At 41.4% G+C, this 27,649-nt stretch overlaps 1 protein-coding gene across 1 annotated transcript; it reads left to right on the forward strand.

Annotated features, from left to right (window-relative positions):
* The first annotated feature begins 525 nt into the window (after positions 1 to 525).
* On the forward strand, positions 526 to 27,649 carry KDR (kinase insert domain receptor). The gene is made up of 30 exons (XM_088524792.1): positions 526 to 577; positions 1,263 to 1,353; positions 1,548 to 1,744; positions 2,826 to 2,950; positions 3,266 to 3,434; positions 4,145 to 4,284; positions 4,483 to 4,651; positions 5,965 to 6,076; positions 6,170 to 6,333; positions 7,189 to 7,345; positions 8,932 to 9,052; positions 9,571 to 9,679; positions 9,987 to 10,331; positions 11,280 to 11,426; positions 11,908 to 12,039; positions 13,539 to 13,645; positions 14,040 to 14,175; positions 14,583 to 14,687; positions 15,504 to 15,617; positions 16,927 to 17,015; positions 18,827 to 18,983; positions 20,445 to 20,545; positions 21,834 to 21,956; positions 22,091 to 22,202; positions 22,621 to 22,720; positions 22,837 to 22,942; positions 24,561 to 24,712; positions 26,310 to 26,406; positions 26,500 to 26,588; positions 27,430 to 27,649. The coding sequence occupies exons 1-30, from the start codon at positions 526 to 528 to the stop codon at positions 27,647 to 27,649; spliced, it is 4,038 nt and encodes a 1,345-aa protein (XP_088380918.1).

Below are 27,649 nucleotides of genomic sequence, written 5' to 3' on the forward strand. Positions count from 1 at the left end.
AGTGCTGTATTTGGCTGTTAAGAGGAAAAGGGTGGGAAAGGGGAACCTTTTGGGAAATTGTGGGACTTGTTTAGGCCCGCTTTGGTCAGGTAAGCTGAGGGCGGTGTATTGCACGCGCAGAGCAGTGCCCCTGACAGGGGACCTGCAAGCAGCGTCGCGAAGGTGGCTATCTGCACGCTGTGCGCACGCCTGGGTAAGCTCCTTGCCTCCAGAAACCTGCTGGGTGCCCCCTACACCACGACGAGCGCGCGCGCGAGGCGCCCTGTGAGGCGAGTCCCCACGGGGCCCCGCAGCCTCTACCCGCCGGGCGCCCAACGGCCGCTCCGGCTAACGGCCCAACGGCCGCCGGCGGGGCGGGGCGGGGCGGGGCGGGGCGGGCAGGCGCCGCCCCGGGGAGCACGGGGCGGGGCGGCGGCGCTCGCCTCGCCGCGGTGCCGCGTCCCGCCGCTCCGTCCCGGTCGCGCAGCCGCCGGGACGGGTCGCTCCGCGCGCGCAGCTGAGGCGGCCCCGGCAGCGCCCCGCGCCATGGCGCTCCCGCTCACACTCCTGCTCCTGCCTCTGCTCTGCCTGCCTCCCGGTAAGCGGCGGAGGGGCGCGCTGTCCAGGAGGGAACCGCGGCGGGGAAGGGGCGCGCGGGCGGCGGCGTCTCCGCTCCGCGGGCGCGAGAGCTGTCAGCGGCGGGAGCCTTTTCGGGGGGTGGGAAAGCGCGGCACCGAGCGCGGAGCTGGCGCGGGCAGGGAGGGCGGGAGAGCGCTGGGGAGACGCCGCGGACCGAAGCGGCGCTGGCATCTTGGCACCTTGGATTCGTGGTGGACACGGCCACCTGATTCTCCTCAGGGTTCTTTAATCAGCAGGCTCGAAGTGTATAAATATATTCCGTTTGTTGTAAGAAAAGCCGGTGCTGCCTTTCCCCAGGGGGTGAGATCATCACATGAAGGTCTTGCTGTATTTCAATGTCCCACATCCTCTCGGTAGACCTTGAAGTTGGCCATGCAAAAAAACAGGAACTCCACCCTGGCTCGGTGAATTGTAGTGCTCCACAGCTAGGTCCCGACCATCTGCCTCGTCTTCCTGTTATGACAGAGTTTTTGAACTTTCTGGGATGTGTGAAAAGTCATTATTTACCTCTGCACTGTTAAGCAGATGATGTTAAAAGTGTCCACGTAAAACTTATGGCATATATTGTGTTTTGTTGATTGAATAGCATTTGTTTTTGTTGTCTTATTGCCTTGATTTGAGGTTTGTCATATATATTTTTACAGGTTTATGTATTTCGCTGGATCAGCCAAGCCTTAGCATCCAAAAAAATGTCCTCACAATAACTGCAAATGCTACTCTGAATATTACTTGCAGGTAAGAGCAAACCTGGCCAGTACGGTTTCGATGTGGGTGACATGCATCAGGTTTTTGTACAGAAGTAAAGATTAATCTCTTTCTCCCCTTTCATCCCTCCCTTCGTGGTAAAACTTCCCCGAGTTTTGCCAGCTTGGCAACAGTACCAGTGCCCGCCATGTGCTAATGCTTCTCTCTGACGTTTGCTTTCCTAGTGGTCAGCGAGCGCTGGACTGGTTCTGGCCAAACAACCAGAGCAGCACTGAGAAGCGAATCACTGTGACAAGCTGTAGTGATGGTCCTTACTGTAAGACACTAACTCTTCTAAAAGTAATAGGCAATGACACAGGAGACTACAAGTGCCTTTACAGGGATAACCAGGCGGCTACAACCATTTATGTCTATGTTCAAGGTAAGCTCTTGCACAGTTCTTATCTGTGAAATGATAAAGGGTATCAAGTATCTCAAAAAGACTTTGGCGTTAAAATTTCTAAATCCTAGAAATTTTAGTCTGGTGAAATTATTGTTTTTCCCACTCATTTTCATGTCGAGTAGTTATATGCCAATGCGTTCGCTGCTATCGATAGAAAAATCTCCATGTTCATATATACAGTAATTGGTCTGCTTTTATCTAAGTCCAGAGCTTAGCCTGCTTCTCTCGGCTATGCTCTGAGTCTGTCCTCATGATTGCAGAGCTATTAATGACTTTTTCTGAGTTTCATACAAGGGGGGATTATAGAGGTTGTATATATTTGTTGAAATGGACACACCTCCCTTCATTTTACCAATTGCGCTGCTACTGTTCAAAAAAAAAAAGTTTCCATGCGTTTGTTGACAATAATAGTAACATCTATTTATGTTTTAAAAACTAAGTTTCAAGCTTCCAGTTCTGCTAGAAATGCAGATGTGTGTGGTGGTCCCTACAAAGCCTTCGGTTCTACACTCAGCTAAGAACATGCATACACCAAGACATCTGTCTTTTTTGCACACATCTTGGTACTCATATTCCCATGCATCCTGTTTCTTTTTTATCCTAACTTACGGCTAATATTTTTGAAAATGGAGAATTATTAAATACATGGATTAGCTTTTTCTGTAAGATCACGGACTTGCTTTATTTTGGACTCACTTTGAAAAGGACCATGCCATTTGGGGGCTGTGTAGCATGTCTCTACTTTAACTGATATTTCCTGTAATACTTATGCAAGCGAAGTCATCCTGGGGTAAATCAGAGTTTTGCCAGCCCAATGTGTGCTGTGGCAGGAAGCTGTACTCTGAAGTGCGCACTCCTGCTGATAACTGCTTTAAGAATAATGGTATTATAAAACTGTGTGCCTCTCAAAACATAGCCCCCTCCCTATTTGGTCTCATCATTTAAGTGGTTTACAAAATAAAAAGAAATAATGAATAGCCAGGAAAAGAAAAAATGGAAAAAATTTCCTTTCAAATCACTTGACAAATAATACCTAGTTTGCCAACCAAATGTTTTTTAGATTACCGATCTCCATTTGTGACTTCAGTGAGTGATCAGCTTGGCATTGTATACATCACTAAGAATAAAACAGTGGTAGTACCATGCCTTGGAACTGTATCAAATCTCAACGTATCTCTACATGCGGTAAGGAAAAAGCCCATTATTGGTTTATTAGTTAGCTAAAGTCAATATGATTAAGTACATCATTTAAAGTGTAAATATATTTCTTAAAAACTTATTTGTCTCTGTGGGAATTTTACAGCCTATGATTTGAAGGTGAGTATTGTAATTATACTCATCCATGCTGTGAAAATACAGTCTATGAAAGGAAGATCACCTGAGATAAGGTGTTAAAACTAGGATCATGCTGTACGGGAAATATTGGACTTAAAACTTTGTTTTCTCGATATTTTTTCTTTTTTTAAATTTGCTTAAATATTTTATCAATATTTCAAACAGAGATATCCTGAGAAGATATTTGTTCCTGATGGTAAATCAATTTCGTGGAATAATAAAAAAGGCTTCACTATACCCAGTCATTTAATCAATTACGCGGGCATGGTCTTCTGTGAAGCTAAAATAAATGACGAAAGCTACCAGTCTGTGATTTACATAGTTGCAGTCGTAGGTAAGCCAAATTTTTGTCTCAATAGCTTATGTTATCTTTCTCGATACAACATACTGAACCAATTACATTTTCTTAGACTGTAGGTTATTCAGCACTGACAATGCAGCTAATGCAAAATGGGTGTAGTGATATATATTACTTCTCTTTTACATGCAGTGTATTGTGTTCTTTCTACTTAACTGTCGCAATGAGTGCTTCTATTTTCAGTATTTTACATAGACACTGGGATTTTTTTTTCTTTTCTAACAATGCAAGCCTTTTCTTTTTTTTTTTCTTTTTTTTTTTTCCCTAAAGTGCTCTTCTGTACTTTATTTACTTATGTAGGACCTGAGTCAAGACTGAAGGGAACTAGAGGCAGGCATCCCTTGGCAGCAGATGGAAGGGGGTTGCTCTGAGAGGGTGCCAGGGAATGGGAGATATGCAGAGGGGGTGTCACACTAGGACTTTGGTTGTCTTGTCTGCCTTCATACTTAAGGTTTCTTACCCCCACTGGAGAGGGCTTCGATCGAACACCTATGTCCTGTTTCACTGCTGTCCAATGCAGTTTGCGCTTCACAGAGCAGAAATGGTCAGTGCAGACACAGCCTGTCTTTCCAGGCTTCTTTAGACAGTTATTGCGCAGTGCCAGAGCTTTGAGAGGACTAGGAAAGTGCCTGTTAAACACTGTGGAAAAGACTTCCCTCATTTTTGTGCCTTTTTTCTTCCTCTAGGATACCGAATTTATGACCTAACTATGAGCCCACATTACCAAGTAGAACTGGCAGTGGGAGAAAAGCTGGTTCTAAATTGTACTGTAAGGACGGAGCTGAACGTGGGGATTGATTTTAAATGGGACTACCCTTCTATCAAGGTAAAACCATAACTTAAGGGTGCTGACATCACAGAAAAAAACAGATTTAGTTAGAATGTTGTTTCCTCCCTTGTGATATTAGCAAAACAGCTGATAATACTCAAAGTCTTGTCTGTTGTATATACAATTTTGCAAAGGTTGAGAGGAAGAATAAGCGTAAACCAATTCCGAAACAATTCTATCCTTTATTTGTTGCAGGAAAAGCGTGCAACCATCAGAGATTTAAAAACCACTACAGGAGAAGTGAAGAAGTTTGTAAGCACTCTTACCATTGACAGTGTTTCCTTAAGTGATAAAGGTCGATACACTTGTGCAGCATCCAGTGGACGTATGAACATGAAAAACAGTAGTTACTTCGTTATCCATGGTATAGAATGTTCACATTCGGTTCTGTTAGCTGTTTTAGAGTTGGGATTGATTACTAGGATGCAGAGTCTGCATGATATATATGAGCCATTTGTTTGATAAAGAACTTCAGTAGACAGCAATTAGCTACATTATTTCATTCACTAGCCCATTCTTCACTAGTTATATTTATTTCACAAGATTATACATCTGCTAAGGATAGTGAATGTGATTATTACTGAGGGGTATCAAATCCTATAGGAAAATGGATGGTAAAATAAACTTTTGTGGTGTCCTATACTGACTATAAAAAGTAGTTTGTGTGGATAACTGTATAAAGGTTGGCTTTTCTCACAGCAAGTGAGGCTATGCTAGATTCTGGTGGCCGTCTGAGACAGTGGCTCTGTGAGCCAGGAGACAGTCTCCCAACGTAGGAGAATGGTCTTTATGTTGTGTATATCTGACTCCATTTCTGGTCATACGGAAACAATGCAAAGGAAATGACTTTAGTTAAGTGCATAGATAAGTATGGGGCCACATCCTATAGTCTTTTTCTCAAGGCCCTCTTGGGCAGAGCCCCAGCAGTTTCCACTGGATTATTTCTTGAAAACTTTTGACAGCATGAGAATGGCCAATTTTTAATGACTGTCAGCAAAGGTTTTTCCATATTTTGGAGGGCACCAATTTTCCTGAGGTCTGATTTAAGAGGTCTTCTTTTTTTTGCCCTCAAACTTATTATGTGACACAGTGATTCGAGATAGAAAGGACCCAGGAGCCAGATCCAGATCATTTGCTGTAGTGAGTGTACTAGAAATTAAATCAATGCCATCTTAAACCTTAGCCAGTGGGCTCTTACTCTGAATGCTGGTTATTAAATATAGTGTACAGCATTTCAGAGTATTCTGTGACTGAAAATAAGATGTTCAAATACATATTTTTCAGCCTCTTCTCAATTAAGTAACTATCACTTGCAATTTTGTATACTATTATTTCTTTAAATGGATCAAGCCTGGTTTATGATACATGTATGTATGTGGAAATAGGGGGATACTGTGCCAAGTCCTCTCTCCATTGAACTCGAGAACTCCCCAGTGAGGGTACTGGTTTGTTCCTCTGTGTGAGGAAAGGACTGTGGGAAGGTGGGTCCATCTCTGCAGAGCTCAACTTGGGGTTTAGGGCTCAGGCTTGTTTGAAGCTGCCTGTGCTGTTTCATGGCATCCCATCATATGCCTTTCTCCCTCATCTGCTGTTAAATGCAAATGCAAATGGAGACAGTTTGTATTTGTCAATGAGAGAAAACTTATGTATTTATTTATTTATTTATTTATTTTGCAGAAAGACCATTTATCCACCTGGAGAAAATGGAGAATGTGGTTGAGACAAAGATAGGTGATACAGTCAAAATTCCTGTCAGGTATAAAGGATATCCTCCACCAGAGGCAAAATGGTAAGAATCAGGGCAGAAAATGTTAGAAAATCTGAACTTTTCTTAGTCAAGGTAAATTCCAGAAGTATTAAAAGCGCCATATATTTTCTTTAGGTATAAAAATGGAAAAGCCATGAATGCAAATCACACAGTTAAACTTGGCTACACATTAATAATCAATGATGCAACTGAGAAGGACTCTGGGAATTACACTGTTGTACTTACAAACCCCACTAACAAGATGCAAAAGATGCATACATTCAACCTCCTTGTGAATGGTAAGTGATATGTGAGGGATACCTTTCTTTTGCATGTAGACAAAGTATATTACCGTTTTTAGGATTCAATTCATCTCAGTGTTGTGAAGATTTAAATGGTGGGAGGGGAAAACGGGCCTGAAGGAGATCACTTAAAACCTTAGCCATGGGAATGCAGAGATGGCTCATCCTTGTTGCACCCAGCTTCATCCAGGATTTACCTCTCAAAAGACTGCAGGAGTTTGTTGTGATGGTGTGTGCGTGTTCCTTTTTATTTTCTGTATATTATTTCTTTGTCTCTGTGTCCTGCTCTCTTCCTGCCCTTGCGCTCTCTCCCGCTTGCTTTGCTGCTGGAGCCCTCCCCACCCTGGCCCATCCTGGCCTGCCTCGCCCATCCTTCCTGCACCTTCTCTTCTGCCCTACTGGGGAGCCCTCCTCCTCCTCTCTGCTCCCCAGGAAACAGCCTAGCCTGAGAAGGGCAGCAAACCTAAATGCAGTGGGGTCAGGGCTGGGAAGTAATAAGCTTCTAATGGCTGCAAGTAGTGCTGCAAATGTGAATACTACATTTTAAAACAGATAGTGCAAGAGGTTTTTGTTAGAGCTGTTACGCATTGTGTCTTGAGGGCCAAATCCTGTAGGGTGTTGGGCTTGTTCACCTCTTCCTCATACATACTTTTTTAATTGGAGTTGCTCTCTATTGAGGTCAGATGTCATTGAGGACAGCCAGATTCTTAAAGGATGAAACAGTAGGGGACAGTAAGTGAATTAGTTGCCATGAGAGGTTCTTTATACCATGCAGTCCAAGGATATCCCTCCTTTCTCGGAGAAGAGAGGCTGTCCTCCTAGGAGGGGTAACATGCTGCCTCTCTCCTCTAGTCCCTCCTCAGATTGGTGAGAACGCGTTGCTGGCGCCCGTCGACTCCTACAAGTTTGGTTCCACTCAGACACTCACCTGCACTGTCTACGCAGTCCCGCCTCCCACGACCATCCTGTGGTACTGGCAGCTGGAGGAGGAATGCACTTTCAGCCCCCAGTAAGTGATACGGCAGCTTTCATTTGGTTTTCTGTAGCTTTTCAGGGATTTTGGGGAGGGGGTTGTCCTTTTTTTTTTTTTTTCTTTTTTTTGGTGTCCATTGGCTTGCCATCATGCTCTTTACTGAGCACAAATATAAGCCATGTGCAGACAGAGTTTCTGGTATGGGGCATAAGGCAGGAACGCTAACTTCCCTGAGATGCCCTCCCAGAGGGCATGGAGTTTCCTTTGGGGGAAATGAACATAGCTGGAAAACTTCTCTGCTTTCATGGTTGCTGATTTCTGAGATGTTCTCTTAAGCCTGCTCTCAGCTAGAGACAGAGTTAGCACAGCTAGCTAAAGTTTTAGACTGGTGTTTGATGAGAACTGCGAGGTTGGAACGTAACCATAATGTCTTCCTCCATGTGAATTTCAGACTTGGCTGAGCTAGCCTGGGAAGCTAGGGCCACCCTGTACAAGTATCAGTGGCTTGACAGAGTTGGACACAGCAAACTTCAGGCCCAGAAACTGCTGTCACTAGATACATAGATCTCTCTCTCTGTGGCTTTTGGTTGTGACAACTGTAGGCTCAAAGTGGCTTCATGTTGTAGGACATAGTTAAAACTAACCCAGTAACCACTCGAGAAAGGATTGCATTGCGTAACAGGCAGGCTGCCCCAGGCAGGCTCTGCTGAGGGTGTAGGCGATGAGCTGTAAAGCTAAGGGCCTCCCTCAGCGAGAAGCCAGCAGCTCTCGTTTGTTGTCTTCATGCCTTCCTGAAGGTATCTTGGTTTGTGCTGGGTTTCGAAGACAGCTCTGTCCCATCAGATCTCTCGCTGGACAGCCGCAGACCCAAAACTCAATCCTGAACACAGGAAATTTACTCTTTCTGCTAATTGCAGATCTTAGTGGCTTTTTTTGTTGTTGTTTCTTTCTTGCTCTGGTCAAGCGCTGAGTATATGGGTGCTCTTTATCTGTGTGAAAGTGTATCTCAGAGGAAGTACACTGCTTGATGCTGGGGAATGATAGAGAGAGTGCCTGACCGAGATTCACGCAGCCTTCCTTATCTGTGCCTGCCATAAGCCCAGATTTCCTTTAAAAAAAAAAAAAAAAGCATTCTTCTTTCCTGTTGTTGTTTTTAAAATGACTTTCACTAGTTTCTTCCTTTGGTGCCTGGTTGCTTCCTACACAAGGGCTACTGTCCTCAAGAAATTCTTTTAGAGACTTCAGTGATTTCTGTGTCTCTCTGTCTTCCTTTGAACTAAATTAACTCAAATCCTCCATTTATGAATGGAGGTTTGTTCCCAGAATAGCTACTTTCCTCTAAGCATCCTGATTGAGCTGACATAGGCAGATTAATTAGGAGATTCACCTTTAGACTTGAGGAATTCTTATTTTACAGAGCACAAGGGTCTCAGAAGGTTATAGGGTGCAATTTAATAGAAATGTTTCGAGAACATACTCTTCCCTCTCAGATGTAGAGTGTGGCTGCTTAGATAAGTGATGTATGGGTAAGTATCTGTATATTATAAAGAGAACAACAACAACTCACACTCCTGAAGAGCTAAATATTCTCTCTAACACATATGTCTCTACCTATCTCTCAGAAAAGTTCGCTCTGGAGCCAATCCATATTCATGCAGGAAATGGAAAGTGATCTCAGAGAGAAAGGGTGGGAATCAGATTGAAATTAAACATCGAGTCGTTACCATTGCTGGGAAAATGAAGGTGAGCAGATTTTCTTTTCTTGGAAATATTTAGCATTGTTCAGTGGTCCAAGGTTCTGGAAATATGTCATTAAAGATAAGACTCTTTTTGCCTAACTAGCCTAGTCATTTAAACTCCTGCTGAAAGTAATAGAGACGGATGCTTCAAATATTTCAGACACTGACCCAAAGTTCCTCCATTGAGGAACCTGACTTACTTAGATTTCAGTGCTTACTCTTTGTGGATCTGGAGTTAGGTGAATTAATGTCACCACTTAACTGCATCAGGTGGAGTTTGGAGAGTCTGGAGAGGAGAGAGAAAAATATTAATGCATACGCTGAAGTGTACATTCTGGCAGGTTACTTTTTGTTGTTTTCTTTTCTCTTATTGTTACACACATAAGCAAAATACAAAATGTGAGCAACAGTAGCAAACTGCACACAACATCTTGCATTTTTGGGGAGGCATTTTCAGTTTTGCAGATACCTACACAACACTTTGCTGAGCTATTGCACTAACACTCAAATGTTCTTCTGTAGACTGTGAGCACCCTTGTGATTCAAGCAGCAAATGTGTCTGCTTTGTACAGATGTACAGCTACAAACAGAGCTGGGTCAAGTGAGAGAGTTATCTCCTTTCATGTGACCAGTAAGTATACCTTGTTGAAAAATTACTCTTATTTCCTCTGTGTTACTAATGACATGAGCTTCAACACTGTGTTTTGATTTCTGTCTTTTATAATTCATATGGCCAACTGAATATTTTCCTAACGCAGTCTTTAAAATCACTAATTACCTTTTACTGAGTGCTCAGTTCTGTTGGCATCAATGGAGTGATAGGCCCATGAAAATGATGTAGAATGGGCACTATTGTGTTGACAGTGAATGCTATTGGGCTATTGTAGTCACTGGGGGAAAAAATATACAACTTAATAGGAATTTCTTTTAATTTGCAGGGGGTCTTGAAATTAATCTGCAGCCTCGGAATCAACTCACGGAGAAGGATAACATGTCCTTGCAATGCACAGCAGACAAATTTACCTTTGAGAATCTATCATGGTACAAACTCAGTGCTCACGCCTCTCAGGCTCCCTTTGGAGGGCTACCCATGCCTGTTTGCAAGAACCTTAATGCTCTTCAGAAGCTGAATGCGACGGTTTCAAATACCAATGGTGAAAATGTCACCTTGGAACTTATCCTCCGTAACATCTCTATCCAGGATGGAGGGGACTATGTTTGTATTGCTCAGGACAAAAAGGCTAAAACACAGCACTGCCTGGTCAAGCATCTCACTGTTCAAGGTGTGTACCTCTGTGAACTGAAGAGTTGTTGCATGTGAAAACTACTGTGATAGTGTCAATCCTGGATAAGTTCAGCCCCTGCGTGTGGTGCTTAATAGTGTCCTCGTTTTGTTAAATAGATTTGAACTGTTGTTTACAAGTGGATGCCTTGTACATGTTGACTGCTGCTGCTTGTGGGTCTGGGAGCTATTGAGGGAGTTACCATTCCATCAGTACCAGTGAGGAAACACTGACAGTGCAATTGTGCTATGCAAGCAGTTGAGTTTGGCTTTTGCCCAAAGAATAGCACATAGCTCAATAACATTGCAGTATTACATTTCAAAACACTTTTTCCACTTTAACTATAAATACCGATTTATTTTGGTGGCATCAGTGTTACTACACTGTGTCATTGATTCTTGAATTTGAGATCATATGTATCATACAAAACTGTTATCAAATAATGCCGAAATTTAGACAACAGCAAAACAAACTTTAATCAATAAGCTCTTGATGAAAATACAGATGATTTTGTTTTGGGGCCTAGATGATTAGGCTGATAAGACAACTGTGGTACTAGTTCAGAAAAATCCCAGTATGTGCTCATGGGCTGTCCTAAACGAGTGTCTGAAGGACTGGCAATATAAGGCTTCTTTTAACAGGCCTGAAAATACAAATGTGAGAGAAGCAATTTCCCACCTATTCCCTCTTCCCTCAGCAGCCTATTCAAATTTTATAGTCCAAAGTGGGTTACATCAACGCTGTTAAATACTTTCTTTAGTGTTATGACTTGCTCATAATATGTGGAAGGTTAAGTACAATCTTTAGATGAACCTTAGGACTGTTGATGTTATAAAAGGCTTTGAGACTTCTTTACTGGGTCAAATGTGTTACCAAGTAAGTGCTAGTACTGCAAAAGTAAATGTTTCTTAAATTCTCAGAAGTTTTATCTTATTTTCACACCAACAGAGCCCTTGGCACCCACACTCATAGGAAATCTGGAAAATCAAACAACAAACGTTGGTGAAACTATAGAAGTATCATGCACAGCAAATGGTATTCCTCCTCCCAACATCGTGTGGTTTAAAAACAATGAAACACTCGTGGAAGATTCTGGTGAGGCATTGCTCCTTTGTTATGAATTTTATAGCACTTAAGGGCTGCTAACTTCCATCACGAAAAGCGTCATTTTGAATTTCTAAGAAAGTTTTTTTTTTTTTTTTTTCCCTTTGGAAGTAATATTTCATTTCAATGTATTGCTCACTGTTACTTTTTAGAAAGTTTTAAAGTGGGCCAAAACTTGAATCCAACCTTTTTAGTATGGATCAAGTTTAAATGTTCATTTGATATGATATAAAATTATTAGACATTCGCTTGTCACAAATCTGATAAAAAATTTCACCTCTGCCTTTTATTTTATTATTATTATTATTATTATTATTATTATTATTATTATTATTATTATGTTTCTTATTTTTCTTACTGTACTGTAACATGCTTGTTAAGATTATATGGACAGTTATAAAACTAAAATAAGTTTAATTCTTAACCGCACCTGTGAAAAAGCTAGTAGAAATAAAAATAATTATTTTTACAGGTATTGTTTTGAAAGATGGAAATAAAACATTAACCATACGTCGAGTGAGGAAAGAAGATGGTGGACTATACACCTGCCTTGCTTGCAATGTTCTTGGATGCAAAAAAGCAGTGGCTTTCTTTACGGTGGAAGGTTAGTACCAGTTTGTTTCTAGACTGTGCATGAAACTGTTATGAACACTAAAAGGAAAATTTACTGTTGTCCTGATCAAAGCTTTAAAATTATATCATGAAGCTTGTTAAAATGATTTCAAAAAAACCCTCAGACTGCATCTTGTCATAACCAAATGGCAGCATCATAATTCCAGCTGTTGAGGCTGATACTCACTTCTCCGCAGGGTTTATTGTGTTTGAACAAAAGCCAAATCAATTGCACAGAAAACTGTCAATTTAAAGAGCTAAAAACTGTCAGTATATACGCACTGTTAGGTGCATATATACCTATACCTACCTGCATAACCTACCTACCTGTGCAGAAGTCTTGGGACATCTCTATTTTCTTGGTAACTCAGCTGTCAAATGATGGTTTTAAAGAGTAAATTTTAAATTAAATCTAATTGCTATCACAGCATCTACAAAAAACAGTGTGGAGACTTTGTGCAGTCTGTTTTAATGCTGCCTGACTTCAGTGACAGCCACAGATAGTGTTTTGGTGTAAGGGACTCCAGGCTTAATCAACCAGGCTCTGTAGTGATCATCCATTCTACTGCATTAAGCTGTTTAAAGCAGTTTTCTCTTATTCATAGATCATTAGAATATCAAGATGTTGTTTGCTATGCTTACATGAGGCAGAAATTGTCTGCAGATAATGTTAATGTAGATTTCAGCTGATGCAGTAAATATAGGTGGGTCATGATCTTCAAGTCTGCAAAAATCATAAATGTTTATTTGTCAGGTTGTTTCACAGTCAGGAATTTCTAATGCAGCTTATGAGGGGCCAAAAAAAATACATCCTTGGTGTGTTGTTATAAAGAAAGAATTACATGGTGCAATATAACATAATATGGAGAATGGGAGCTGAAGAGGAGAGCTGCTCTAGTGCAGCATTAGATGTTCAAGTGGTATTTGCTGGTGACTTTTGAAGTGGAAAAGGGATGCTCTAAATAAGTCTTTATATTCATCTGTTGTTGCAGACCTACATTTTTTCATACCCTTACTGGAGACAAGAGAGAAATTGTTCTCTGGATCATTCTCACAGCACTTAATTTACATGAGATACATATGTGTGTGTGTGTATGCACGCATATATATATATATATATATATATCTTTATTTTCTGGAGAAAGAGTCATTGATTTGGGATATTCCAAAACAATGATTTCTTTTTAAAATACAATACTTACTTTATATTTGTTGTCAAAGGTCCAGATTTTGTCCTTGGTTATCCCCATTCAGCGTCCGACAAACAAAGCTGATGCTAAGCAGCTGTCTGGTGTAAAACATCACAGAACTAAGAGTTATATTCCTACATAAAAAGCGAGCTTTTTGTTTGGCTTTGCTTTCGTTTTCTTGCTACAAGTTGCACTTTTAAAACGAACCTTTAGAACAAGGAACTCTATTCTGTGCTTTAATGAATGAACAAAACCAATGTGTTTCCAACTATCACTCAAATATTCATTTATTTCTTCCCAGGCGCTGAAGAGAAAACAAACCTGGAGCTCATTATCCTCGTTGGCACTGCAGTGATTGCCATGTTCTTCTGGTTGCTTCTTGTAATCATCCTCCGGACCGTTAAGCGGGTAATGAAATAATTCTCTTACTGTCCTATCAGCACTGGTCTTGCATGACAAATGAAAGCTGACTTGAGTTCTTTTGTGTTGTTTCTTTCCATTGTTCTTAAATCAACATACACATTTTTTCTCTCCATGCCGTAACATTCTTGCCTGTGACTGAAGGCACAGAAATTTGTTTTTAATTGAACCAGCCCTCAGAAGAGAAAAAGTGTTTTAATTGTTTCTGTTTATTAAAAATACAAGTAATTAATGATGATCAGACTAACAATGACGTTGTGTAGGGAAATGGTAGCTTGGCATTTCTGGGAAGTAGTAGAACACTAAAGAGTGAGAAACTGGCACTTTGTCTGCATGTGTCCACTAAAAAATCTGTGCAACTACAACTAATATAATTTTCCAGGCCAATGGAGGGGACATGAAGACTGGCTACTTGTCAATCATAATGGATCCTGATGAAGTCCCTATAGACGAGCATTGTGAACGGCTCCCATATGATGCCAACAAGTGGGAGTTTCCCAGAGACCGGCTGAAGCTAGGTGCGTTCCCACTGCGTAAACCAGTTAGTACTGAGCAGTCCTGGACCAGCAGCTGTCACAAGGACGTGGCCTGTTTGCCCGGGACTACCCTGCTGCTTAAGGCCCTGGAGGAGTGCTCTGGGGCTGCTCAGTGCAGAATTGGCACTGTTAGAGAGTGAAGGGCGGATGACAGAATGTCCTTTCTCCATACTGCCATGCAAAGCTGTAGAAGGCTGCTGGATCACAGCCCCATCTGACTCCACCATGGAGAAAAAGTTAATGATTATGTTTAATGTCTCCTCTCCCTATTATAAATCCTCTTTTTATTTCCAATACATAATTTGAATTTACAGCTATTGTTTATTCTGCATCTTCTGTCCTCTGTGTCAGGCAAATAAAGCACAGTCTGTTCTTCTCCTCCCCTCAAGGCAAACCTCTTGGACGTGGAGCCTTTGGCCAGGTGATAGAAGCAGATGCATTTGGGATTGACAAAACCGCAACCTGCAGAACAGTGGCAGTCAAAATGCTTAAAGGTAAAAACGACTGCTAACATTTCACCTTGAAGACACACTGTGTGGATATTGCCAGTTTCATAACTAGCAGATCGAAAAGGCATCTGCTTTCCAACAACAAGCAACAACAACAAAAGCACAACATATTTGTACCAATGATATATACTAGTCTAGCCTAATAGCAGGCAATGACTAGGCTAAGTACAGACCTTAACCTCTTCAGCAACTGGATCAATGGCAGTGTGGTTTCTTGGCCATTGCATTATAAGTCTAGCAGCATTCAGAAAGTGAGCTTGCTCCTGCAAGCAGTTTGCACGTGGCCATTTTTGTTATATGCTGCTTGACAGGAGACCTTTCTGCCAAGTCTCAAACAATGACTTAGCCATGCTCCAAAATGAGGAGTAGTTTTCTGCTCACTTCAGAACACATTATACTGCTTCACCCTTGCCACAGGAAAGTTCAAAGCTACAGTTCCCAGAAACAGAGTTCCTGAAGCGGACTTAGCTGGAACAGTGAAGTGGGGCTCTCTGTTGCCAGGACATGTGTCCCCAGAGGAAGGGTGGGAGAGGCCTGGGGGATTTCTGATGGTACGGCGTGAGCCGGGACAGAGCTTAGGCACTGTTACGAACACTGGCTGTTCTATACTGCCAAAATTCATTACCCATGGGACGAGTGTGCTGTAATGGCGGGGTGCACCACTTTGCTGGTGCTCAAGAAGCCTACAGAGACTTCTCACTAGACAAGACTCATTAGATGGGCTGAAAAAGGAAAGGGAGTTGGAGGAGAGAGCCCTTTGTGTCTATGATGCTTCTCATGTGTGTTGTGTTATCTTTACAGAGGGTGCAACCCACAGTGAGCACAGAGCACTCATGTCAGAGCTGAAGATTCTCATTCATATTGGCCATCATCTAAATGTTGTCAATCTACTTGGAGCTTGCACAAAACCAGGAGGTAAGTAGTGGGGTTTTCCTCCAGGTTGTCAGTGAGCAGGAAAGTGCCAATGAAAACCCTCTGGGGCACAGAGAGATGAGTTTCATCACCAAGAACTGGAAGAAAGTGTCTTTTCTACATAATAGCACTAAGGTGATTCCTGATAAGAGTGAGCAGGTTCAGCAACAGGGACAAAAGTTCCAAAGCCCTGAGTTCTACATCTAGCTCTGTCCCTGGGTTGTTCTGTCAATTTGTCTTTCTGTATCTCAGATGCATTTTTAAAGTGGGCACCCCTTGCATATGGGGCTTGGAGTCTGCACCCAATACCAGATTTCAAAAGTCTGTCTTATTTTCCGCACTGGCTACCATGCCACTGCAGCTTGTGACTCCTCTTCTTGGCTTTGGATGGTGTGTGTGTGTGTTTGTATATTTATGTGTGTGTGCACATTTCTGTATGTATGTAGGAGGGGCTATTGTAAACTGCATTCCAGATCTGGGGAAATGAACCTATTTTACTTTGTAATCTGGGACAGATATTTAGTTTAACAAACCATCATTGCATGCAGATTTGGAAGAAATTCAGTGTAAAGTAACTTTGTAATGATTTTTCAGGGAAGCTGACTTGTTGGCTTAATCTGGGATCAGAATTTAGTTTGTAAGGCTCCATGAAAGCTGTCAAAGAAAACATAATCTATAAATATTATTATTTTTTTGTTTATTCCATAATACAATAGTCACATCCGGTATCTGGAAACTAGGGTGGAAACTCATCAATGTAGCATGCATATATGAAGCAATTTGAGCATAAAATAACGTATTTAGGTTGTGTCTTAAGGCATCTGTGTTTGAAATGGATTCCTCATTTAAGTTTTTAGAACTTAACTGTCTGCACAAAAATGCCTGGACAACCATATACCTATATATTTTACTGCAGCTGAAGGGTGAGCTGCACTGAAGTTCATTCAATTGTTTATGTTTCAACCTTGCAGTGTCAATTAGCTCAGGCAGTTTTTAGCACTTTCATGTAAATATGAACATGCGAATGTTTGCTTTCATGCAAATATAAGTATAAATACATTTTTGCATGCAAAGTAAGGTTTATGCTTTTGAAAAGCACGTACTTTATTTTCCTTCATTATGCAAGAGAAAAAGGAGTAATTTTCCTGCTTCGAATATTATTTAGTAGTAGTAGTAGTAATCTTAAATCTTTGGGAAAGCAGTATAATGCTTTTAGAAATGTGTACATTTCTACATTTTTAATCACAAATCATGCTTAAGATAAGTTGGGATATAAATTATCTTTCTAAATAATTATTTTGTGTGTTATCAGGGCCACTCATGGTGATTGTGGAATATTGCAAATTTGGAAATTTGTCAGCTTACCTGCGGAGCAAGAGGGGTGAATTTGTTCCATACAAGGTATTGGAGACAAGATTGCTTCTATAATGTTTGATACACTTTCTTTTTTTTTTTCCCCTGCACACACAGTTTTTCTGCTTCTCCTGGGGAGTGCAGCGGCAATTCTTGAGGATGTTTAATAAGAATATCTAGTACTCCTCATAGGAATGAGAGATGGCAGAGACATCAGAGGTCATCCAGTCCTTCTCCAGGCCCCCGCATTGTAGCTGTTTTGTTATTGTTAGCTTAAAATGTGCAAAGAAACTGAACTTCCACTATTTCCTTTGACTGATTATTCTACACTTGGCTGTATCTGTCAGGAAGTTTTTTTCTGATTATCAGCCTGAATTTTTTCCTTTCTCAGTTAAGGTCCATAACACCTTAAATAAATGCCTTCTCTGCTTAGTGTGTATATACATCAGACATCCATAGATATTTTTCAACGTGTCATGATCTTATTCAGTTTCCACTTGGGTCATGATTGAATTAGCCTATTTCATCCAGTTAATCTTTTTGTGTAATCAAGATGTCTGTTGAGTTTGGTAATTTTTACTTCTTGAAGGTTCTTTACGAAGGAGGACTTGCATCCCAACAGCCCACGTTCACATTCCTGTTTTAAAGGGAGGATAGAGGCGGTCATTTTCAAGTTTTGTTTTTTTTTTGTTTGTTTTCTTTCCTGATATATATGTGATAGGGGTTGATTTCCAGAGAGGGTTGAGTGGATTTATGCCCTCAGAATCACATGCCTGATGGTTGTGGGTGCTCTCTAATGAACGCCATGATCGAGAGATCCTCCTCACTAAAACCCAGAGGGAGGCTCTTTTACTGTGTTGGTAGCTTCTGTTTTCCTGCAGCTGCTGTATTCAGATCAGAGCTTCTTCAAAAATGTTTGTCAGTTCTCCAGGGAGTTATTTTTCTTTATCCTTGGAGCCACTGTTTACTATTTTATATTGGCAAAGATAACTTGTTTTTGTGAGGTAAAAAAGGGGATAAACAAATATCTGAGAGGCTGTGAAGAACGAGGCAAAGTTTCCGAAGTGTGTTGACCTTTGCTTATACAAGCAATGGTGGTGGGAATCAGTAACGGAAAAAACTACTGCTGCCATGGGAAGCAAGTAACAAAATTGAAGCCGGAGAGAATGGAAAGGAGTCGAGGAAGTCTTTGGACCTGGGATTCTCTCCAGAGGCATTCAGTGGCTTAGGAGAAGAAGGAAATAAATCATATTTTGAGAGTTCTTCAGGGTTTGGCCAAGGTTAGGGTTTAGCAGAATAGTCTCTGCAGCAGAAGATGAAGCAATAGTAGTAGAGAGATATTCAGGAGTATGAAAGGGGTTTCACTAGCTTCACGCTTAGCAAGTTGTGGGGCCAGGAATGCAGCCAAAGACAGGCCACAGGTTGTGAGAGGCAGACAGCCTGGCACCTTTGAGCATGGCCTCCTTCTTAAACACAGAAGCCTTGCGCTGGGGGCAGCAGAAAGGACGTGGGAGCAGCCTAAAGGTACCCTGGCCTGGTATCTTTACTCTCAAGCTCAAGCCAGTGGCCACGGGGGCTGGCAAGTGCTGCGAGTGCAGTCACTGCAGCAGCCCTGGTAGGCAAGACAGTGCTGGGCCGGGGCCACCCTGCAGCCAGCACCTGTGTTGGGTGCCTGCACTGCCAGCAACGAGGTTTGAGCGAGCAGCCTGGATGCAGAGGCCCGCACAGTCTGTTGTCTCCACATGCCTTCAGTGATGCCCCTGTTGCAAAGTGGCTCCAGCATTGTTTCCTCTGCTGGAAAAGCTTCTGATGTGCTTTTTATTTTTTTTCCCCTCCTCCTCTCCTCTTTTCCTTTCCAGACTAAGAGTGCCAGGTTCAGACAGGGGAAAGACAACTACGTCGGTGATATCTCCACAGACCTGAAGCAACGGTTGGACAGCATCACAAGCAGCCAGAGCTCAGCAAGCTCTGGGTTCGTGGAAGAGCGGTCCCTGAGTGATGTGGAAGAAGAGGATGGTAGGATATGTCTTCTTTTGGTTTCCAAACAGCTTTCATTGGCAGGGGCTGAAGTAGGGAGTGGGGGCCTGAGTGATTTTCAGTACTGCCTAGAAATTTTGCAGAATATTCCCTGGATGATTGAAGTTCCTAGTTTATGGATCACTCTAGTCTAGCATTTCAATTCCCTTGACCCAGTCCCAAATAATTTACAATCCAGAAAGAATATGTTTATGTGTGGGGCACATTCCATCTGAAATTCAGTCTTTTAAACGTTCCAGTGTCTTCAGGATAAATCAGGGAGCAATCACTCTGAAGGCAGTGCAGACAGGTATGTTCCAAGGTTTGCCAGGGTTTTCCTTGCCATTTGCCCAGAAGTTAAATATCATGAAATGCCGTCTGCTTCACTGCTTATTAGCAGAGAAGTTGATTTGCCTTCTGTCTCTGCAGATGGTATATCAGGAACAGGAACCCTGATTGATATTCTTGATTAAAGGCGCACCTGGATAAGCATATTCTGCAGTGGTTTCACTGGTGCATTTGCCATGTTATGCTTTGGCAGTGGTAGACCTAAGTGCTCAGTGGAGCCAAAGTGTTTGAGAGAGAGCTGATTTCAACAAGTGGTAGGATCAAGCTGGTCAGGATGGAGACCATAGCTCAACTGTCTGTGTCTGGACTTCTACTAAAAATTACTTAGTGTAAAGAAAAACATTAGCTTAACAAAGACAATGGTCTTCTGTTTTGATGTGATCCAGTAGATGAGTCCTGGCATGCACTTGCTCATGCATTTTTACATCCTTTTGGACCTTTTCAGACCTTTCTGGTATAACCACTGACTGTCTGGGTTGGAATGATGTAAGAAATGGTCATCAGGCCTAAAGCCTTAAGATGATACTTATCCACCAGTGTTGTAATTGTTGATAGATTTCTTAAAATCATGAGCTGAGCAGAGAGTTTTTCTTGTGCGCTTTTTTTTTTTTTTAATAGCAGGAACAAAATGCCTAGGCAACTTTTTTAGTACTTGAATACATTACTCCCCCTACATTCTTTGGTTAGGATGAGGTTAGGCTTCTTCTTCCTTAAATTAACAGGGCTTTTTGCCAAATTCAGGTCTTTCTCTCTAGGGCACATTGTAGACTATGTGGGCTTCCCTATCATTGGTCTCTGGTGAAGTCATCTGGTGAAATGAAAGCCTCTCTTGCCCTAGGAACTGCGAGCTGGGTTTTTGGACATTTTTCTTTTGTTTTGCACTGGTGAGACCTGTGGAAATAAGCTAGGATGTGTGGGTATAACCCATGATCTTGGAATTTATTTTGCACAAGACTAGTTTAGTGTGAAATGGGTTACCAGTGCTAATGCATATGGTCAAAAAAGGAATTGGCTTCCTGGAGCATAAGTTCAGCACTGGCATCTACCTAAGAAGCAGTCGTAGGCAAAGCCAGTGACCGAGGACAGGCTTGACTGTCATCTGATTCTTTGCAGCTGGTCCTGAAGATCTTTGCAAGAACCCTTTGACCATGGAGGACCTCATCTGTTACAGCTTCCAGGTGGCAAGGGGAATGGAGTTTTTGGCTTCACGCAAAGTAAGGAACTTCTCAGGAAAAGTGGGATGTTATTTATTTGACTGTAGGAAATAGTGCTATAAAAGGAAACAGTGCGTTCATCTTTAGGCTAATAGTCATCTCCAATGTCTTCTTTTTGCCCTAAGACACATCTGATTCATAATATTGCAGAGTGAAACACAAATGTTAGTGATCTATACATGATTTGTGGGTCACTGATTTTCAAAAGAATGATTAGGTAGTTGGAGAAGGGGAACTGACTTCTGAAGATGGTTAAAGGGATTAGAGACAGATCCCTAGCAAGTGGAGCTAAAGTAGAGTAAAGTTTGCTCTGAAGAAGTTGCCTGTAGCTTGTGTGATGGGGTTGGAAGGACACTGTGAGGAGGAATGATGCTTGCATGTGAAACTCCATGACTCTCTCCTTTGAGAATCTTTTGCAAAAAATTCGATACTCAACTTAAGCACTTGATAACATCTTCACTGCATTTTGGCCTTCTGTAGGATTTGATCCTAAATACATATAGTGCATGTTTCAAAGAAGTGCCAGTAAGGGAGAGAATTACCTGCAGTTGTTAAAAAAAACAAAGTGCACTTATACATGGGAAAAGGAAATAGAAGCTGGGAGTATAATCTGCTCTAGAATGCACGTTAAGTGTAAAAGTGCAGGCTGCAGAGCCTTTGCTGTTAACATGCATTTGTCTACATTTTGTGCATCCTGGTTGATGTATATTATGTCTGTCTCTCCAAGATCTGTATTTCTAATCCATATTGGAAGCAAATCTGCAGCCTCCTACAGACCCTGTCTCTTTTACCCCAAGTTGTTGAAGCTTGAGCTTTAAGCTTTTCTGGCTTGTTGGCTAAGATATGGATATGGACTTTGCTAGTTCCTCGAGTCCAGATTATTTTGTGTTGGAATTGGATTCAGCATGGTATTTTTTTTCGGGGGAAGAGTAGATCATACAGATTTGAGTGAACCTACGTAATTCTAAAGATAATCAGATCTGAACCTGTTTTGTGTCAGCTTCTTAGGATAATTAATTAGCTAACTTCAAAGATCCTGCCTACATAGTGAATAAACAGATGTATGTTTGGACTTGGGAATACAACTCTGTCTGAGCCAAATCAGTTGTGACCATCAAAAAAACACTTAAAATCTGTAACAGTTAATTCTGAGGTTTCTTTTGCTTAGAAGGGTTTTAAGAACTATCTGGTCTTTGAGGGTGGGAGAGCACATATGTGAAAGAGATCAGCTCTGTGGATAGAGCTGTGACAACAGGCAGCATATCAGGTTGTTTACTTCTCTTTGCAGTGCATCCACAGGGACTTGGCTGCTCGTAATATCCTCTTGTCAGACAATAATGTGGTCAAAATCTGTGATTTTGGCTTGGCTCGAGACATCTACAAAGACCCAGATTACGTCAGGAAAGGAGATGTAAGTTTCAGACGCTCTGCTTGAGAAAGATTTGATTCAAAGTCATGACTCCATTTTCACCATAAGTGCATTTGGGGAAACTCGGTGTTTTACTAATAAACAATATGTTTTCTTTCTTTTTTTAATGCTTTCAGGCAAGACTACCCCTAAAATGGATGGCACCAGAAACCATTTTTGATAGAGTATATACCATTCAGAGTGATGTATGGTCTTTTGGAGTTCTGCTCTGGGAAATATTCTCATTAGGTGAGTAACTTCAATTTTGTTACTGAGCCATCTTGAAATGTAAATGTCTATTAAAGAAAATAGTAGAATTGTTCTTGGATGATCTTTAACATTTTATTTCTTTAAAAATTCAAAATTATTAGAACCCTTTTTTGTTGTTTGATGTTTATTTTCTCCATCAAAGATGGAATACTCAAATTCCCTCAAAGTACAAATAAAAGAATGGGGACTTGAAATGCATCTTCATACAATTTCAGTGTATGATTATGTGCCTCATTTACTCAATCAATTGCCATTATCATCATAAATATAAACTGTTTGTACATCCCAATATGCTGAACTGCCTTATTAACTCAAACCATAGCGAATTATTTGTTTGAAAATTAAAGGCAGAATGTAAGTGTCTAATACACTAAAATTACCATTGCTCTCATTTTAGGTGCTTCACCCTATCCTGGAGTGAAAATTGATGAAGAGTTTTGCAGAAGACTGAAAGAAGGAACAAGAATGAGAGCACCAGACTATACAACACCAGAAATGTGAGAAACTGTTCTTCTAACTGTCCACATATATCTCACAGTAATAGCAGATATTTGAATAAGCAATGTGCTCTTTTTTTCTTTATGCTAATACTGTAATGGCGTTATCCTTCTAGGTACCAAACGATGCTGGATTGCTGGCATGGAGATCCTAAGCAAAGGCCAACTTTTTCTGAGCTAGTGGAACACCTGGGAAATTTACTGCAAGCCAATGTCCGCCAGGTACAGGAAACATATTCTGAACTTGGTAACACCATCAGCTGAACCCCACCTGTGCCCCAGCCATGGTGAAATCCTGTGCCTGGGTACTGCCTGCTAGAGCTGTGCTGGAGCCCCGTTTTTAATACTGCTCCCGTCACTTACCAGCAGTTGGTGAAACTATCAGAAAATGGTATGGGAGAGAAAGGATCACAGAGGTCTGTTGTGGTGACCAGAACTCACCTCATCCTGCCAGCACAGGTTGCCCTAAACACCACTGCTTTGGCTACATGCCTTCAAGTAAGGGGATTGCTAGTGACTCACCAGCTCAGGCTCACTTCCCTGCTCTGTTTCCATTTTCCATGTATTTATCTAACTGCAGAGACATTTCCACAGGTTATCCCTAGTGATATTTCCACTATAGGCATGTGTTTATACTATCTAGAAGATAACATACGTATGGATATAGGCCACAATGTCTTAATGACTCCCCATAAAATTAGGGCACAGGCATTTCTGTGCTTATGAGCAGCTCCATGAATATAACAGTATTAAAAGCTGTCAAGTGTTGCAGTCAGTGAGCTTTCTACTTAGTGTAAACAGACCTCCTTTCTAGCTCTCTGTCTTGTGGCTCCCTCTTCATATACTGCAAATGTAGGCCTGAGAAATAGATGAAAATCCTTTACACCAAGGCTGGGTTTTGCCTCCTGCTCTCCTAAAGGATTTGTTCTCCCTATCCAACCTCTTGCTAGTGATGGGAATTCCCCGTTCCTTAAAATCACCACGTCTTCTGGGCAGACCAAAGCAGAGAAAGGATAGTTTGTTTGCTTTTCCTGGAGAACCTCTTAAATCTTACATATGACCAGAGCACATTTTAGGCATATTTCACCATAACCAATATAGTTAGATTACTAATGATTTAGGTCATCTTGCCATGGACAGTAATGTAATGATAGACAGGAGGGATTTATACTCTGATAGCTAATAGTTAATTATATGTGTATCATATTATATCCAAAAGCAAGAGATGCAAAAAAATTCAAGGTGTCATAAGATCAGCTAAAGGATTTCCTGTGGGACTATAAATGCATAAGCAAAGAATGTGTAATCCATTTTCCTCTTGATACCTTAAAGGGAAATCTAAATGAGTGTAAGAACATTTTAAGAATATAATTATTGTTATTGGTATCAAGTTAAATGCCAAAGTATTTTTAGAAAACTTCCTTATTTGCTGTCTGCTTCATTCTTTTTTTATTTACCTTTTATGCTTAGTTTAGTGTTTATAATTCATATGCTGTAGTCCAATCTCATTTTTAAAGTTTTTTCCTTCATTTTCATGTTCTTTATGTTACTGCGATTCACACATTATTAAAAACTGTACTTTTAACTTCAAAGACATCCAGAAAAATGCTGATTATGCATTGCATTACAGTATATCATTTAAAGATCATAATTTTGCATCTAAAACTATTTGTCAGTGGCTCTTTTGATAGAGCTGCCCCTGTAAAGATATATGTTCATATAACGCTCATGTGCTCAGGGTAGTCCATTGATACATTCTGCATGTGTGTGTGTGCAACTGTGTATGTGTACATATCTGTATAGCATATTTGATTTTTATATATTTCACTGTATTTTGCAGGATGGTAAAGACTACATTGTGCTTCCTTTGTCAGTATCACTGAATATGGAAGAGGATTCAGGTCTCTCTCTCCCAACTTCACCTGCTTCCTGTAGGGAGGAAGAGGAAGTCTGTGATCCTAAATTCCATTATGACAACACAGCAGGAATTAGGTATTTTATATCGTGGACATCCTATTGGGGCCTCTCAGCGGTTTTGTTCATGATGGGGGCAGGGAAAAGGAAAGGAAGAGAGTTCAGCTGCTCTGGTCCACATTTAACCTTGTCCATAGGGATATAAATGAATATTTAGAGTTTTTGTAGGCAAAAACTGGTTTCTTACCTCTCCAGATGTCTCCAGAAGCCTTAACATTTTTTTTTCACTGTCCTTCTAAGATATGGTATTCTTATTCAGGAAAACACAAGAGTATTGTTATTTATTTTTTAAGAAGCAGAACAAGTATGTTGCAGCTCCCTAGAATACTAGTGGTAATAGAAAGATTATCAGTTGAGGTAAAAAGAATTTGAAGAAGGGTAAGCATAATCCCTCTCTTTAGAAAGAAAGAAAAAGGAGCCATCTGGGAATAAGGTTAACTTGATTCCTGGGAACTATCCTGGAATAAAGTTTCCTTCTTTGGAAGAATAATAGGTCTGGTAGATAGCAGGGAAAAAATGGTTCTGATTTTATGTAAGGCTTTTTGGATCTTTATGTGTGTTATGTGATAGTCTAATTCAAAATGCACACACATCCCAAGAAACACTGTTAGGACGTCACCTGCGAACCCAGCCATGGGGCTGGAGCCAGACTACTCGTTATTCCCTCTCACTGGCTCCAGGGGTGTTTCTGATTCTGTTTGCACAGTAGTCTAGTCTAGCAAGGAGGATCTCATTCATTTTAGCCGTTGTGGAAGATATAGATTAACTCTTGTTTGGGCTGAGCAGAAGCAGGACTTTCATATCCTGAATGGTCATTCAGAACATAAAGTTAATGGGCAAAAAGTAGGATTCCTAATCCTTATTGTCCTAGGTAACAACAGTCTATTGTGTTCCCCAGCAATAGGATAAGTTTTATTTGCAACAAGAGCAACCTGGGTTAATATTTCAAGAACATCCCAAATTGTAGCTGAGCATCTGAACAGGCCACAAAGGGACCTTGTAAAATCTCTGCCAGATAAAATGATTGTCTGTTGAATATGGACAGGCCTCAACTCAGAGCTAGGAAATGGAGTGAATAATGCTCTATTAGTATTTCTACCAAAGGCCACTATTTTCTTTTCGTTGGCTTACAGACATCAGGCAGGCCAGAGGGCTTCTCTGGGAGAAGAGAAGAGAGAGGCAGAGTCCCCCTTCCTGCCCCCATGGCACTGGGAGGCCGACTGCAGAGTCCGCAGTTGTTGTCCTGCATCTCAGAAGTGCAGTCCAAAAAGAGACACATGTGTCTGTTCTCCAGGCTCCTCTGTTTATTGTACTTCTAGGCTAAGCTTGCAGGAAATTAAGCCCTCCAGCATTACTAAGGAAAGGAACTGTTTTCTCAAGTCCATTTCTTAGAATTTGCTTGGGGATCAAGGTTGTCAGGAGCAGAAGGTCAGAAGCATGCCATTTTCTAGGCAGCTCATCCTTTGCAATAAGTGGATATTTTGAGGTTTGCATAATATGTTTTGACAAAAGGATTAACTTCTCTGTAGAGAGATAAAAGGATTCTGATATCATTGTGCCATTAGCAGCCAAATTGCAGATAGTGGAAACAATTTTTTTCTTTTTTCCTTTTCAGTCAGTACCGACAAGGTAGCAAAAGAAAAAGTCGACCTGTGAGTGTGAAAACTTTTGAAGATGTCCCATTGGTAGCGACTGTAAAGGTTGTTCAGGAGGTAAGGCTCTCCTTTGTATATCTCTTCATTTTATTAATATAGCTTTTTATTTTTTATTCCTTTGTATTTAATGCATTTCTAACATCTTAACAGGAAAACCAGACAGACAGTGGGATGGTTCTTGCATCTGAAGAGTTGAAGACACTGGAAGAAAGAGATAAACAAGTGAAAATACCCTTTAGGTAAGACTCAGGCTGCAAATAGGATTGAATTTGACCTTTTGTTTGCAGTAATTCAGAAGATTCATATCTGTGTGCGTTTTCTTAAAAGATAAACTCTTTTCTTACTATACCATCAAAAGCAGGCAATGAGAAACAGTGCAGTGAGTGTCCAGTCACTTGGTTGGTGTTAAGACTCCTGTGTGCACAGAGATGAGAGGTAATGCAGCTGCTGAGAGCGTCAGACAGTGCCGTAGAAAGGGCTTATATTTCTCCATTGCAAAAGCAGCAATAACCCCAGGGCCAGTGCCACACAGTTGGGCAGTTTTGTAATTTTATTTTTTAAGCTGACTCTGGAGTTTTCAGGATGTACCTGGGTGTATTTTCAGAGCATTGTACAGGGCTTTAATTGTGCAGCTCACAGGAAACACTGTAGCATTCATGTAGCTGGTATCTCACGCATATTTTCAGAGAGCTTCTCAGAGGATTTTTTTTTTTCCAGGACAGCTTTAGTGTCAACAGAGGTACAGTATAGCTACAGTTGCAGCATGGCTGGAAGGTGGGAAGCCTCTCAAAGTTTTCTCTCTCTGTTTCGTTTGTGGTCACAATCTACCCCCCACAGCATCTACCTCTACTGTCATAAACTTAACTTTATATGTATTATTGAGACTGCGGTGAATGGAAACATCTCTCCTTGTGATCTGGCAACATGTTTAAAAGGGCTTAAAGCTATTTTTGTTAAATGTACCATTTCACTGTTGTTTTTTTAATTGCTGTGATGGTAAACAGCTGTCTGCAGGGATCTCTTACCCACCCTCCAGGAGAAAGTCTCCACAGGTATTTGAGGTCTGTGTGTGTTTTGCAGCATGCTGGTGCCCAGCAAGAGCAACGAGTCTGTCATGTCTGAAGCTTCCAACCAGACGAGCGGCTACCAGTCCGGCTACCACTCGGACGACATGGACACGGCCGTGTACTCCAGTGAGGAGACCGAACTGTTGTGCGCGCGGGAGGCCGCGCCGCCGCTCTGCCACGCGCAGGCGCTCGCGTACGACGGCGCCGTGGCCCTCCCCTCCCCACCGCTCTAG

Source organism: Tinamus guttatus, unplaced genomic scaffold (assembly GCF_059628265.1).
Source record: "Tinamus guttatus ecotype Peru unplaced genomic scaffold, ASM5962826v1 Tinamus_guttatus_pri_ptg000213l, whole genome shotgun sequence".
Classification (NCBI taxonomy): Eukaryota; Metazoa; Chordata; class Aves; order Tinamiformes; family Tinamidae; genus Tinamus; species Tinamus guttatus.

Bases quoted from the DNA above. Each gene is read 5' to 3' on its own strand.
- KDR (XM_088524792.1), top strand. From the start codon at position 526: ATGGCGCTCCCGCTCACACTCCTGCTCCTGCCTCTGCTCTGCCTGCCT. The intron at 4,285-4,482 runs GTAAAACCATAA...TATTTGTTGCAG, and splicing joins GGGACTACCCTTCTATCAAG to GAAAAGCGTGCAACCATCAG. The intron at 14,176-14,582 runs GTGCGTTCCCAC...CCTCCCCTCAAG, and splicing joins CAGAGACCGGCTGAAGCTAG to GCAAACCTCTTGGACGTGGA.